This window comes from Microplitis demolitor, chromosome 1, assembly GCF_026212275.2.
Source record: "Microplitis demolitor isolate Queensland-Clemson2020A chromosome 1, iyMicDemo2.1a, whole genome shotgun sequence".
NCBI classification, from domain to species: Eukaryota; Metazoa; Arthropoda; class Insecta; order Hymenoptera; family Braconidae; genus Microplitis; species Microplitis demolitor.
In genome coordinates, this window is record NC_068545.1 from 18459180 (window position 1) to 18474790 (window position 15611).

At 29.6% G+C, this 15611-nt stretch overlaps 3 protein-coding genes across 7 annotated transcripts; 1 reads left to right on the forward strand and 2 right to left on the reverse strand.

The window, feature by feature from the left end:
• On the reverse strand, positions 1–4830 carry LOC103578541 (protein shuttle craft). The gene is made up of 4 exons (XM_008559674.2): positions 4712–4830; positions 1043–4549; positions 858–964; positions 1–516 (listed from the first exon to the last, which is right to left on the reverse strand). Exons 2-4 carry the CDS (start codon positions 4469–4471, stop codon positions 384–386), a joined length of 3669 nt encoding a protein of 1222 aa, XP_008557896.1. The 5' UTR covers positions 4472–4549; positions 4712–4830; the 3' UTR covers positions 1–383.
• Positions 4831–5479: 649 nt separating this feature from the next.
• Positions 5480–8177, reverse strand: LOC103578537 (DNA-directed RNA polymerase III subunit RPC3). Its single transcript, XM_008559669.3, has 8 exons — positions 7405–8177; positions 7207–7328; positions 7013–7137; positions 6694–6946; positions 6419–6627; positions 6174–6327; positions 5741–6101; positions 5480–5666 (listed from the first exon to the last, which is right to left on the reverse strand). Exons 1-8 carry the CDS (start codon positions 7549–7551, stop codon positions 5532–5534), a joined length of 1506 nt encoding a protein of 501 aa, XP_008557891.1. The 5' UTR covers positions 7552–8177; the 3' UTR covers positions 5480–5531.
• Positions 8178–8196: 19 nt separating this feature from the next.
• LOC103578525 (OTU domain-containing protein 7B) lies at positions 8197–14510 on the forward strand. Of its 5 annotated transcripts, XM_053738671.1 has the most exons (10): positions 8212–8289; positions 8456–9008; positions 10145–10251; positions 10911–10954; positions 11042–11332; positions 11411–11835; positions 11904–12293; positions 12376–12704; positions 12835–12990; positions 13064–14510. In XM_053738671.1, the coding sequence occupies exons 5-10, from the start codon at positions 11056–11058 to the stop codon at positions 13227–13229; spliced, it is 1743 nt and encodes a 580-aa protein (XP_053594646.1). In that variant the 5' UTR covers positions 8212–8289; positions 8456–9008; positions 10145–10251; positions 10911–10954; positions 11042–11055; the 3' UTR covers positions 13230–14510. The 5 variants fall into 5 exon arrangements, with proteins under 5 accessions (XP_053594650.1, XP_053594646.1, XP_053594641.1 ...); XM_053738666.1 differs by lacking the exon at positions 10145–10251 and having other exon boundaries at positions 8213–8289; XM_053738678.1 differs by lacking the exon at positions 8456–9008 and having other exon boundaries at positions 8219–8289.
• Positions 14511–15611: the final 1101 nt, after the last annotated feature.

Here is a 15611-nt window from a genome sequence, read left to right on the forward strand (position 1 = left end):
TTTATTTTTACTTGACATAGTTATACCTTTGTGTACATCAATAGAACATGATAAATTGATTATAAAATAAATTTAAACTGTATAATTTATTGAAAATAATTGTAATGTTTTGTCACTTTTAAACCCAATAAATGAATACTATTGATAAATAACAAAAAGAAAAAAATGGTATTTTTAATTAAATAAATGTGTTATGTATTTGTCTGTAGAGCATATTGTTGGTAATAATAACTGAATGTTATACTAAAATAAATATTTCAAAAATATCCAAAATAAAATGAAATAATAAAATTTTAAATATCTTTGGAATATAATTTTGAAATCTGTGTGTATATATATTTTTTTTGTTTATTAATTTAACAATCCGTGGATGTAAATTATATTTACTTCCAGTTAGCATTGGGATAGTCAAAATAATCAATTTCCTGTTCTGATGATTTTGATGAATTTGAAGTGCTAGTTGTCGCTTGTAATTTTTGTGTCTTGCTGGCAGTTGATGGTAGGACTTGTGATGTTCTGTAACAAACATTTTTTTTTTCTTGCTATTACTTAGAAACCATTTATAAAATACGTCACGCAATTTTACCTTTTTAAACCCCCCACTCCCGTTATGACAGAAATATATACCTATAAATATGGAACGAATGACTTTCTATCGTAACCAAAAAATTAAATTTAAAAAATCCGGGAGAAAAATTTGCAAAATTGTTTGATTTGCAAATATCACGTTTCCTTAACCCCCCGACCCCCCTTGTCACAGTAAGCGACACCCCCTCCTCCTCCATGTGCGAACGTATTTTATGACCAGACCCTCATTACTTTGACTTATTTTTTATATCAATAATAACAATAATTACCCTGATGTGGTAGTAGTCTTAGTTGTATTTAGCATCGGTCTTGGCACTTTGCGTTGACCGCTTTCTCTTTGAACCATTTCCAATAGACTGTAGCTTGGCAACCAGCACTAAACAGAAGTAAAATAAAATTACAATAAATAATATACAAAAAATAAAAAAGAATGTATGCAAAAATGATCGATTACTTTGTCTTTAACAGCAGTTGCTACTACATTACGCTTCGGTTCTTGATCATAAGCTTGACTTTCACACCCAAAATGTTCACAAGCTTCATGCACAAAGTGTCGCTTATCTCTATTCATGCTGTCAAATGAATAACTTCTTGATTTTTGTTTCGAGGTCTTGGCAAGTTGTACCAATTCCGTTAATTTCTCATGTACCATTTGACAAAATGATGGATCTTTCTTAGCCCATTGTTTCATATAATCACTGTAACGTGGCAGTAGTTTGCCACTAAGATCAGGATTGACAATCTGTAATCCAAGAGCTAATTTTCTATTTCTTTCAATTGTTTTACACTCATCATTGCATTCCAATGTTCTCAATTGATTTTGTTTTCTAGCTCCCTGGCCAAATACTTGCTCTAAGTCAACAGAATGACCCAACTGCATGTCAATCATTTTACTAGCAAGTATTCCACTAGCTATTCTTTGATATTCACGTGAATTTTCAGCACAAGCTCGTGTCATTGTTCGATGACCACAAGTACAAGTTACTTTGACCATTTCTTTACAAGGCGTATTGTCTGGTGGGCATTTGCCATCATGACATGGCGCGCCACAGTTATGACCACACAATTCTCTTGGTGTAGTGCAAGGTTGTGTACACAATTGTTTTGGTTTTTCACATGGACCAGGATGACACAGAGTTATACATTTATGTCTGCCACATCGCAATGGTTTACCACATGGCATCCCACATGACAGTTCATTAAAATAACAGGGTACAGCTTTTCTCAATTCGTGTTTACCATAACACCATTTTTGACTAAGTACCGTACAAGGTGGACATGATGTCTCACTGTGACAATTGTGGATAACTTGATGACCACATGAATGCTGACGAGAGCAAGGACGTGAACAAGTTGGTCGTCGTGTACCACAAGGTACTGGTGGGTAAATGACAGCAGCTCCACATTCGCAATACAATTCATCAAAGCTGCTTCTATAGCATGGCGGACATCTACTTTTGTGGCATGTTAATTCACATTTATGTTTACCACAACTCAGTGTCTTAGAACATGGTAATGGGCATATATGCTCAATATCGATGCAACACAATTGATTACATTTATGTTTACCACATGATCGTTTTTTAACGCACTTCTTTTGACATCTCGCATCATCAGCTTTTGTCGTCAAGTCAACGCACAAAATTTCACGGTCCATGTTACCACAACGACATTTGACCCATGTTGTCAAATCACAAGGCGGGCAATCATCAGAATGACAGGGTACTTTACAAGTATGAGGTGAGCTTGGTTGCCCGCATTTTAATTTTTTCGAACAAATTTCGTCGCAAGTAGGAATCGGATCTAAACAGTTATCACGTTTAACTGTCAATGGTGTTTTGCCACAACAGCAGTGTGTTACAGTTTCTGGTTTTAGTGGACAAGAATTACATGCATTTTCGTGGCAAATGTCATTACAGTTATGATTACCACAATCGAGTAAATTGTTACAAATTTTACCACAGGAATATACTAATGGAATATCTTGCAAACAATCGACGTGACGATTTTCTTTACCACAATAGCAGTGTTGGTTTATTTTTTTTTCACATGGGTCACAATCACCATGATGGCATATTTTTTCACATTTATGCTGTTTACAATTTAATAATTTATCACAAATATTTGAACAAGACAATTGAGTATCAGTACTACATTTTAAACTTTTATACGTTTTACCACAACCGCAAAAACGTTTTACCATCGTCAAACACAATGGGCATGATCCTGGATGACAAAGTAACGTACATTTATGGATGCAATTATTTTTAGCCCGTGTGCGACCACATATTTCACCACATGAGTGTGCAATGTCACGTCTATTCCATTCTGGATCCTTCGTTTTACCACAAAAACAATAATATTCATCAGGAATAGCGAGATTTATATTCTGGCAGGCTGGACATCGCCACCCGCTCTCGCTTTGTGATGATTCCGCCCATTTTTTAATGCATTTCAAATGTAAAACATGATAGCAATTATTACAAGACCATATTGGATCATTTTGCCTGATGTACTCACAGCAAACTAAACATTCAAGTTTACCTCTGTTTAATTGTTCAGTCAAAGATTCTTTTTGGGTCGCAGCATCATCTATTTCTAGTCCTTTTTTATTGTTTACTTTTTTAACTTGACTATTTTTTTTTTGCCGCCAATTTACTGATGACAAATTGTCATCTTTACTAAACTCTTCCTTAGCTCTACTGTTACTACTACTATTACTAATATTTTCTTCTTTTATCTGTTGCTTATTATCAGACTTAACATCACGCTCATAATTATCACGGTAACCCCGATAGTAATAATTCGGTTTATCTCGATAATTTTTTTCTTCGTAATAATCGTCTCGTCTATTGCCACTGCCAGCACTTCGATATCTATCATCTCTTAAATCGTCGCCGTAAAATTCTTTATTGTTATTTTTCACCGGCTTCTTGTCTTTTTTCGTAGTACTCGACGTTGTTTGTTTATCATCATCTAAATTATTGTCGTTATTAAATCCACGATAGTATCTTTCATCACGAGGATCTCTGCTTACAGGCTGTTTACTATTTTCATCAATACAATTATTACTATTACTGTGATTTATATTTTTCCCAAGTCTTGCTGAATTGTTGCCATTATTTTTATAATCAGAATTTGAATTTGAATTATATCTGCCATGACTTCTAGGTCTTCGTCCATTGTATGGTGCTCTGGATGACCCAGTGGTATCCTTATCCTTATCTCTAGTTTTAATTTCATTACTCAATTGAGTGTTTTCATAGCTGTCATCTGGATAATCTTTGTGCGATTCATAATCATTATTACTGTAATTACTATAAGATGCATTACTATTATTATTAGTTACATTTTTTTTTCTGTATTTTTCGTAACCTTTGTATGAATTTTGGGGATAATCTGTGTCCTGTTGACGGTAATTATTTTTTTTATTATCATATTTACGGTTGCCATATTGCTGCTGCTTGCTTCTATTGTCGGGAAAAAAAATTTTCGATGGTTCTGCTGATGAATTAGCATTTGACGGAATGAATTCATTGGCGCCTGGATGTAAATTTGATTGCCGTACAATATTGTAGTCGTTGTTTTTAAATGATCCGTCAGTTTTATGGCGAAATGATGATTGTTGCTTACGATTATTTTCAAAATAACAGTTTGAATTATCAACTATGGAACTTGATGGTAAATCATAGTAAGTTTTGTTCGTTTGACTAAATGTTGAAGTATTATCAGTGTAACTAGTTGCAGATAATTGATTATCATTACTGGTGTAATGATTCCATTGACGATCATCAGAAGGATTTTGAGAATTTGAATAATAGTAATATAGTTTACTGTCTTCGTGAGTAGGATCCCCTGAGTAGGAACCGTCCCAGGTGGCCATACTGGCCCCTGTACCCTGAAGAATCTGGAGCTACTGACTGTCACTACGATGATTTGTTGCTGTCACTCAATAATTTAACTGTCAAATTAAAAATATAATTAATTTATAAATAATTTATTATTATGATAACAATTAAATAAATTTTATAACCTAAAATTAGTTTTACTTTAGTAATTTTATGGAGAATTATAAATAAATAATCAGTATTATTAATTATTAAATTGTAACTAAATTATTTACCTGGTAAAATTTTAAAAAATGAAAAAAAAAAAAAAAAACTTGTGAAATTAGTGTGAAGAAAATATACAAGTGAGCAGAAGTGCCAAATGCTAGGTCAAGAATAAATTTTGAGTAATCATCTGATTCTGATAGAAAATGCATCCGAGAATTATTTTTTTTTATAACGTCGATATTGTCGCGTTCTTTAATACCATTATAATTATTATTTTTAGTGTAGTTTCAAATTTCAATACTTGAAAGAGCCTCAAAGGAGCTGGAGGATTTTTCCAAGGAGCGGTAAATTTAATATTTACAAATAATTTATGTTTTTAATTTTTTTCTGAGAGTTGTAAGCTGGGTATTCGAGTACAATGTCTAACGTTCTCCAGGACATTTGAGTTACAGAGTGGACAGACTTTGTTCGGATCAAAGTTATGGCCTGTAAAAAATTGGGAATGATTACAGACTTTATTTCAATTCAAATTCACTCCGGCAATCGGAGTTCTGGAGTTAAAAGAAATCACTTCGCATGTTTTAATATTAAAGTAAACATCTTTTAGATGTTTAAATTAAATAAATAACCATCCGCTTATTCACTCCGTTAATTTTTTACAGTGTACGTATTATTTTGTTTGACATTGAGACAACTGATAGCCAGTCTCAGGTTTACGTATATCCTGGTCCATTCTATGAGGCATTTAAACTTTTGGATATATATTATTAAATATAAAAAACTAATAAATCCCAATAATCATTATAAATTATAAAAGTTTATTAAAAATAATTAGAAATTAATAATATTTACAACAGAGTATTTTTATAAATAAATTTGTTGTGATGATCAGTTATAACGCAGATACATTTTTAATAAAAATAATGTATCTTCGATATATAATTCAGCACTTCCTAGTGTTTTTATTGTGATTACAACTTTTTCAAGTTGAGACTTTTCCACAGGTGTCATAAAATTTTCAATCTTCAACAAATAAAAAAAAATTTATAATAATTTAAATGACGATAAAAAATATAAAATAATAAACAAATAATAACCTGTTCTATTTGTTCCGGTGGAGCACCATGTTCTTTTAAATTACTCAGCAGCGTTTGCATGCGTATATTTTTATCCATCATACGTTTATTTGTAGCTATTTCATGATTCCGCCTCTGTATGGTATTGTACAATGCATGATGACAATGTTCAATAACCATGCGCACTACATGATTGAAGTTTATGTGAAATAAAAATATTGCTTTCGTTGGTGCTGATGCAGCACTAGTTTTTTTTACCTCTTGCATTTGTAAATAATTTCTCTCTAATAATATATACGTCAATTCTTTCGTTTCTTTTTCAGGCATATTTGCTAGTAATTTCATTTTATCTTCTTCTATAAATTTTTCATGACGAACCAATCTAAATTGATATCATTATTATTAGAATTTAAATTATAAAATTAGAGAAAAAAAAATTTTAAATATTATATACCTAAATATTCTAGCAGCTTTTGAACCAAATTTTTCCATAACAATATTTTCAATAGTAGCCCAAGCAAGTTGACCCATAGCTTCTTTCATATCAACACTATATTGACCACCACCTGAATCACCAACACGTTTTACAAATTCTCTTGAATCTTCAACTGAAATTATTATTATTATTATTATTATTATTATTATTATTGTTGTTGTTGTTATTGATATTGCAATAATTTTAAATAAATAATAAATTACCAAGAAGTTGTAAATATTGATCGACATATTGACTTAGTCTTGGAAAATTAAATTTTCTTACTTCATCTCTTATTTCATGAAGTGGAATAGGATTAGATGTTGCTTGCCAGGATGCTGTACGCATGTACATCAAACAAATAAGACGACGCATCAGTTCTTTAGCATCATCATCAATAATTCTACTCACCGCATTAACAATTATTTCATCTCTAAACAAATCAATAATATTAAATGTTATTTTTTAAAAAAATATATAAGTAAAAAAAAATGTGTACCTCAAATCTTGAATCAATCTATCGAAATTTACTCTCCAGTAAATGTTGCTATCACCGGGATCAGCTTTAGTACCAATTATCATTTTATTGATGGCTGATAAATTAAGTTGCGGTATATCAAAGTCGGTATTTTTAACTGATGACAAAGTCTTCTCAATAGATGTACTGTCAACAGTGTTTCGTATCAAAAATTGATTTTTTACAAGTAATGAAAACTTTTCAAATAGAAATTCGACTGATGATTCTTCGCTAACTGAAATAAATTAAAAAAATTAATTTTATTAAATTACTTTAGCTAAAATTATTAACTGCTTATTACGTTGTGCTATTTTTTTATACGCTTTGACAATCACTTGAGATGCTGTTTCATATCCTTGTTTTAAAACTTCTTCAAACATTATTTCACTCTCATCTCCACTGCAGTTTTTAATAAATAACATATATCTGTAAATTAAATAAAAAATAAATAAACAATTAAGCAAATCAATATTAATTAAAGCGTAATAAAATTACCTTGAATACCGTAAAATATTTATAACTTTATCCACATCAAGTGAATATTTAATAGCTCCTTCTTCTGGTTTCTCGTGTGTTACTAATCCAAATTTTATTAGAACACATAATGATTCTTTAACCTATTGAATTAAATTAATAATTATGACAATAAAAATAATGTTGAATTATATATTTATATAATAATAATAATAATACCTTGTCTTTTGGAAATGGATTTTTTTTAATAATAATCGATAATGTTTGTGGACCATTTTTAAATAAACAATAACCTACGGCTTCAACAATTGTACCAAAGTGTTGTAATAAAATAGCTGAACACAATTTACCACAGAGGTAACTCATTATAAATAATATGAATATATATTATAATTATATAAAATTTTTAAATTAAATTAAATAACCTATTCAACAACACGTTTTATGTATCTCTATTTTATCTAGAGCCATGTGGAGCCGTGCCGACATACCGACATATACATCATATATATACATATATATTATAGTATGCGCTGGAAGAGAAAGGAGAGAGAAGCTGGATATACCATATACCCATATGGTGAATTATCGTGTGTTGACTGAAGACAACAAAAATTACCTGAATTCTAGGGATGTTTTTTGTAATAATAATTAATTTTATTAATTAAATAATTTTATTACAGAAAAACTGGTCATCCATTTGATGCTTTTGCTGTTGATGACAACTGACTTTACATTAATTTTTTTAATGAATAAAATTATCTTAGTGATGTCATCAGGATTCATACCCATGCTGTCAATAATTTAATCGGAATTCAATTTAAAAATCTGATGGAACTTGGCGCTGAAAGTAATTGTTGATAATTCAGTTATTGTTGATGTATTCAAAGTTGTCCTTGTCAATTTATATATAAATCAAAAATCATCACAAGCTGATGTTGATTTTCATGAAGCGTAACATAGCACACAATATACACACATATTGATACTGCAGGTACTGTACTGTATTTACCGATGGTACCTATGTTTTGTTTTATGTTTACATATGAGTGAAATGCAACTGACAAGTAGCAATTTTTAAAATTTTTGTATGACAAAAGCAATGTAAGTAGAGTTAAAATTTAAAAATTCATAATAGATAAATGAAAAATCAGTTAGCGCTTTTTTTTAAATTTCATTATTTTGAATTTATTTAAAATTAAATTGTCTCGTCTACTACATTCACACTCATTTACATGACATATTTGATTGCATACCTACATGTTTGTAGGCTCAGTTGGTAGGATCCATGAGACAACAAAAAGAGAGAGAAGTACTTATAGGTATATGTTGTATGTTATTATTATTATTAAAATCAACAGAAGCAAAGTTGAATAGAGTTGAGAATATTGAATACATGTAGTTTTGTGATCCTGCTCTTGAGCTTGAATTTGTTTACTCCAGTACTCTTTTAAGTAAAATTTACTTCATTTATTTAAGTTTAAATATATCATTAATATTGTGAGTGTAAAATATATCTCTATGATATTTGTAAATAAATAAATGAGTAAACAAATGAATAAATGATTTTATCATCAACAGTTAAATAGTTGAATTAAATAAAAAAATCTATATTAAGAAGGGAAAAGTAAAATTCGGTATGATTGTCAGTTTAACTAAAAAATTAAACCGATCGAAGTATGACCTCCAAAAGTGTTGGTGTTCTCATTCCCGTACAAAATAAATGTCACTTGATGATAAATAAGTCGTGAGGCTTTTATTATTGGTATTATTTACACGCGTTATTTATTTACTAAATCAACGAGACCAAATACTACTCATTAGTAAGTATTTTATTGATTTATTTATTTGTTTGTTTCCTTAAAATTATATTTAATGACGTCTGGTATTTGGGTTTAATTGTTTGCTAAGATTTAAATTGACAGTGAAAGTTTGTTTATTATAAATTATACGAGTAAGAGCTCTCGTGTTAGAGAAATTTTTTTTTTACTGATAGACAAATTATGAGTAACAATAATATAAATAAAAGTATTTATTTGTATTCATGTGGTAGCGTAATTTTATTTTTTCATTTTTTTTTATATTCACCTTGAACGCAACAGCTATTGAGCATAAGTGCTATATAATACAACTATTTTTATAAAACGCAATTCCTCTATATATATATATATATATACATATACATATACATATACATATATATACACATATATATATATGTATATATATAGTTGTTGAGATAAGTATTATTGCATTTTTTATTGTAATGAATATAAATATTGGGCGTAAAATATAACGCGGATAATTGGCAATTAATATATGATTTTTTTTAATGATACTGAAATTGACGTCTATTAATTTTTTGATTTTTTTTTAAATGATAAATTCAAATGTGTGAATGTAGCAGACAGACAAATTTAAAATTATAAAAAAATAGAGTAAATAATTTGAAAAATACACTTATTAATTTTTAAATTTTTTAAATGCGCATTTTTCAACTAATTAATTACAAATAAAAATTTAAAAATATGCACATGTAGAAAATTAAAAAAATTGAAAGTGCAATTTTTTAAAATATTTTATTTTTTATAATTTATTGTTTTTAAAAAAATCCAAAAATTATTAGACGACTAACTTCAGTAATATAATTACTTACTCTGTTTTTAAATAATTTCAAATTTGTCTGGTGTCTGCGTTTAAACTCAAAAATTACAAAAAAAAATGCACATACAATTTTAAAAATTTTCATCATGTGCGTATTTTTAGTTTTTTTGTTTAATTAGTTGAAAAAAAAATTCAAAAATTGTCTGCTAACTTGAGAATCAGTTTTTAAAAAATAAAAATTTCGATATTGTGTACAAGTCAGACGTATAATGATAATAATAATGTGTTGTGGGTTGTATTGTTATGAATTATTCATAAAATAAATTAAAAATTTTATTTATTTTTCATTCTTTAGTAACTGGTTAAAAAACAAGGCCGTCAATGTGCATGTGTGTAACTAAATAATGTCTATAGTATAATTTGTCAAGTATTGTCAATTTAAATCATTATAATTATTCGCACGTGAGTTTTTATTTTATCCATTGTTCTTTATATGTATATTTATAAACTTTAACTGTTGTTTCAATGGAGCTTACATGTGTTCAGCATGATAGATCTCGTGTACTATACAAGAGTATAATTAATAAATACTATCGTTTTTAATTTAAAAATTCATCGCCGATATTCATTCATTTATAATTGTCATTATTGCTGTCTTGCAATATAAACAATCTATTTTTTTTTTCTTATCTCAAATGACTCATAAAAAAACGACTTATATATTGAATGTATTTAAATTACAATTGATCAAAGTTAAAAATGATTAAATTACATTATTATATTTGTAGCTGAGTATAAAATGTATGACTAAAGTTAAAGACAAAATTATATTAGTAATTACCTCATAAATATGTAAATTAATTTGAAAAACTAGTAAAAATAATAATCGATTTAATGAAATGTTTGAATAAATAAATGGGAATTTTTTTTTTGGTTAATTATTTAAATTGCCAATAATTGGTACAGGGCCGTTAATTAACATACTTTATATATACAATTGAAATAGTTAATAAATTGATAAAATTAATACCAGTTATATAACAAGATGCATTTAATTATCTTGTAATTTTACTGTCAAGTTTTTTATATTACATAATATACTTAAATTAATTTGATTTCAGAACTCATGACGCATAATCAGATTTTATTATAATTTTTATTACTAGTAAGTTGATAAATTATGAGAAAAAATACTTGAGCTAAAGCTTAATTATAAATTAATTAAACTGTTTTTTTCTTAAATTTTTTTAAGAATAAAAGATTGTTATGAGCGGTGCTGTATCTATGTACGATGGATTGGAATCAGAGGCACCACCCAAAAATACTACTCTTAGTCCACCTGGTGGAGTTGGAGTTGAAAGTGGAGGTGGGGGTGGAGGTAAAGCTGGAGGAGGCGGAATAACTAAAAAGTTGGCCAGAGGGATTTCACGAGCTACTGAAAATGCCGCAATAGTATCACATGCTCGTTCACAATTGACATTTTTGGGTATCGTTGACACACCAGAATTCACATTCTCACTACCAGATTTATCGATATATCCTGGTAATTATTATTCTAAATATATAAATAAAATTAACGACTATATTACTAATAATATTAATAATAACAATAATTCTGTAGATTCATTTAGACAATTTTTGGAAAAAGACTTAATCGAGGGAGGATGTTTAACGTCATTAGAATCTGCAGGGAGATTAAATTGGTGGTGTGGTGGTGGTGGTAGAAACAGCAACAGTGGAAGAGTACTCTGGCCATTAGCAACAACAGGGGATGGAAATTGTTTGCTCCATGCAGCGTCATTGGGAATGTGGGGATTTCATGATCGTCTGTTGACATTACGGGATGCTTTGCACAATACCCTGTCGAAAGGTGAATACAAAGATCCATTATTTAGACGATGGAAATGGAGGCAAATGGGTTTAAATGCCGCTGCTGGGTTGGCCTACACAGAAACTGAATGGTTGACTGAATGGCAAAGCATCGTGGAAATGGCATCTGCGAATCCACGGTCACAGACCGCAACCTCTTATCAAAGTCTTGAAGAGGTATATATATAACAAATAATTACTTTGGTATAATAATCATTTATTATTATTTTTATTATTATTATTAGGTCCATGTTCTTGCACTGGCGCATGTTTTGCGCAGACCAATAATTGTAATTGCTGAAACGATGCTTCGTGACTGTGAAGGTATGGCCTTGGCTCCAATACCTTTTGGTGGAGTATATCTTCCACTAGAAGTTTCGCCATCAAAGTGTCATCGGACACCCCTGTTATTGGCTTATCACTCGGCTCATTTCTCTCCATTGGTAACTGTCGACTGTGGAAATGATTTTGTTGTACGAGGAGAAGGGCCGAGTAATGACACCACCACGGGCGTCAGTATACCACTTGTTGATCCTGATACTGGGCAATTACTTCCTGTTTTATTCGCTGTTGACCCTGGACCTGATTGGGATTGGAGTGCGTCTCAAGATCTACTACTCTGTCAACAGGATACTGTTGGTTTATTTTTTATTTTTGTAATAAATAATTCAATCAAGTGACTATCGATCATGAGATTTTTAATTTTTATTTATTCAGATGGAAATCCTTATCAGAGATTATTTGGACTGTGAATATCAAACTCTTACTACTGAAGACTTAGATAGACTGTCGGATTCAGATGGATCTTTGACTGGTAAAAGTAAAGCCGCTAAACAACTACTAGGTGTTGCAAAACAGTTTGGCTCGATTGGAAAATCGATGAGTAAAAAACTTTGGTCATCGATGGCAAAGAGACCAAAAAGTCCACCGATTTCAGCTTTAAATGGATTAACTTGTGAAGGTGTTCTTTGTGTTAAACTCAAAAGTCGACGGCATCAGTATGTTGATCAAATGCTACAAAATTATCTTCAGTGTGCACATTCGAGGTATGTTAATTATTGAAACGTTTTAAAGTTAGCATTTACTTTGAGAATGAATATCAAAACGATCAAGCCACACCTAAAACATTACGATAGTGGGAAAATTATTATTTATTTATTTTTTTTTTTTTTATAGATACTTAGAGATCCAGAAAGAAGCCTCAGGGACTGAAATAAATTATGGGGCTGGGAAATCAAAATTTTATGCCGCAAGTGACAGCAACAGTCATGCGAGCGTCAGTAAGCTACAACCAAAAAATACGAATAAAGACCGCACTCTGTATTTATCGAGGTAAATTATAAATTATAACGAGGTCCGACTATATTTCAAACTATTAACAATAAAATTATTTATGTTATTATAGATCAACATTTTACAATAACATAACAGCACCAGAGAGTAGAGAATACAGTGAATTTAAAAGTGGTACTGTCAGAGAATGTCTTACAGAAGATTGTTCGTTTTTTGGATCACCTGAAACTGAGTACTACTGTTCAAAATGTTGGGCGAATAACAACAGTCAACGATGATCGGCCTTTTCAAATTAAAATAATTCTATACTCCTCATGACAATAACCAAAGTATTTTTATTTTTTCTTTTTATTCATCTTTTATTTTTATTCATATCGCTTATGTTTATCAATCACTATAACGAATAACAACTACAAGAATCAAGTATGATATTCTCACGAAGATAATTAGACAAATAGCCTGTAAATTAAATAATTATAGTCGTCATATCATTATGATAAGATTATCATATTAATCAATAATACATAATAGCAACGAATAAAGTTGTGTGTTGCGTTTGAGCTTGAATATATGGTAAATTTAATCAACAGTTATGCAAATATATATAAACAATAATATATATTTATTAATGTTGTATAATATGCTAAATTTATTTTTAAAAATTAAAGGAGCTCAGCGCATGTATGTTAATACGGACATAACCCACTGACATATTGAATAACTCAGAGATGATTCTATATATATACATATACTTTTTTTATTATTCGTGAGTTAAATGTTACGAAATTTTCAATTTCAGTTGCGATGAAAAATATATATACACTCCCATACATAATATGAGATAATACACATTAATATGTGCCTTGCCTCGTGTAATTCTTTAAATGATGATACTAATAATACTCATTATATCATACAAATACATCTATATATATAGATATACATCTGACAAAACGTCCATTCGGATAATTTAGTAGTGTGTGTTGATTTACATAAATATTTACTTATTTATTTAAATAAATTCTTCCTTCACTTGATGTCAATTAATTTTTTTCATTATACTTTATACCATATATTATTTGGATTAAATTCAAATGTTATATATTAACAGATGACTTATATTATTATTATTAAAAAGAAGGTATTATTTTATAAATTGTCTAAGTAAACTCATCGAAAAAATAATATCCCGGCGGATTCGAATTACGTTAAATTCTCGTAATTTACCTCATTCTGTTGTAATTTACCGCAAAATACGTCATTTCTGTGGCAAATTTACCGTTTCTGCGGTAACTTACTTACTTTGCGGCATTTTTATGTTAAATTTCCGGTTTACCGAAAATTTACAGTAAAAATGCCGCGCGCTTGCGGTAATTAAGTAAACTTACCGTAATTCAAATCTGCTAGGGTAAAGTGTTCAATAAATTCTCGATTGTACGCTGAATGGCATTAACAATGAATCTGAAATTATTAATATCATTATAATTATATAATCATGTAATCACACCAGTGTGTAAATTAATAAAAATAAAGATATTTTTGTAAATAAATGTATTAATAGTATATTAACTTCGAATAATAAGAAATTTTTATAAATAATTTGTTATACTTGTTTAAAATAGAGAGAAGTAGAGTGAATATAGAAAAATAACGAAGTTTTTAAATGTGTATTCGTGTATGTATGCGTGTGGATAAAATAAGTTATTTTAGACGGTAGTAGTAGTAGCAATAGTAGAAGCAGAAGCATCGGTATCGCACAATTTTTCTCTAGGGTATAACTGCCGTAAAAACAAATGCTACATATATCAAGCCTTGCTGGTGCAATGAAGAAAGCTGTAGTTGGAAAGGGGAAATAATAAAAGAGAAATAAAAATGTGAAGAAAACAGGATTAAAATAGCTTTTTTTTTTTATTATTAACGGTTCAGTTAAAGTCAATTAAACTGCGTTCGATCTGGGCTTGTCTACTAAATTATTCACAATGATTTGTTGGAATACTGAATTATCATACCGTCTATCTTGTTATTATTATAGACTACCATATATATGATATTTTTTTGTTCTTATTTTTAGGAAGAGTATATATGTATGTGTAAAGCGCATCTTCTCGGAACAACGTCTCCTGAGACAAACAGTACACAGTACAAGTTCTATGCCATCCAATTTTGTGGTCGTACACGATAAATTGGAAGAAAAATAACAACGCGATTCCCGGGACGATGCTCACAGTGTCTTGTTTTTCCAGGTACTCTGCTACCTAGTAGGTTTAATCATATTTATTATTTCAACATGATTTTTAAAAATAAAAGATGATTGCGCCATTGACCCCCAGTTGAAACATTTAATTCTGATTTATCGACAAATAACACGGTTACTGCCAAACGATTACACGAAAATTATTCATACGAAATATTCAAGAGATTTCACGATTGCAAATAAAAATAATGGTATAATGCTCCACCCCTGAAACAACCCCTACGTTTACATCCCCTATACAAATAGTACTATTTAGTCTATTATACCCTGGCTAAAAAATTTGAAAAAATTAAAAAAAATATATTCATTTATATAAAATTCATTGATTTTATTCCGATTTGTCGGAAACAACTTCATGACCCACCCCTATAAAGACAGCTTTGGAAGTAGCAAATAATTGTAATTT

Bases quoted from the DNA above. Each gene is read 5' to 3' on its own strand.
- LOC103578537 (XM_008559669.3), bottom strand. From the start codon at position 7,551: ATGAGTTACCTCTGTGGTAAATTGTGTTCAGCTATTTTATTACAACAC. The intron at 7,329-7,404 runs GTATTATTATTA...TTAATTCAATAG, and splicing joins ATCCATTTCCAAAAGACAAG to GTTAAAGAATCATTATGTGT. The intron at 6,328-6,418 runs GTAATTTATTAT...TAATAATTTCAG, and splicing joins TCAATATTTACAACTTCTTG to TTGAAGATTCAAGAGAATTT.
- LOC103578525 (XM_053738675.1), top strand. From the start codon at position 11,056: ATGAGCGGTGCTGTATCTATGTACGATGGATTGGAATCAGAGGCACCA. The intron at 12,294-12,375 runs GTTGGTTTATTT...TTATTTATTCAG, and splicing joins TACTCTGTCAACAGGATACT to ATGGAAATCCTTATCAGAGA. The intron at 12,991-13,063 runs GTAAATTATAAA...ATGTTATTATAG, and splicing joins CGCACTCTGTATTTATCGAG to ATCAACATTTTACAATAACA.
- LOC103578541 (XM_008559674.2), bottom strand. From the start codon at position 4,471: ATGGCCACCTGGGACGGTTCCTACTCAGGGGATCCTACTCACGAAGAC. The intron at 965-1,042 runs GTAATCGATCAT...ACTTCTGTTTAG, and splicing joins CAACTGCTGTTAAAGACAAA to TGCTGGTTGCCAAGCTACAG. The intron at 517-857 runs GTAATTATTGTT...TGTTTGTTACAG, and splicing joins AAGACTACTACCACATCAGG to AACATCACAAGTCCTACCAT.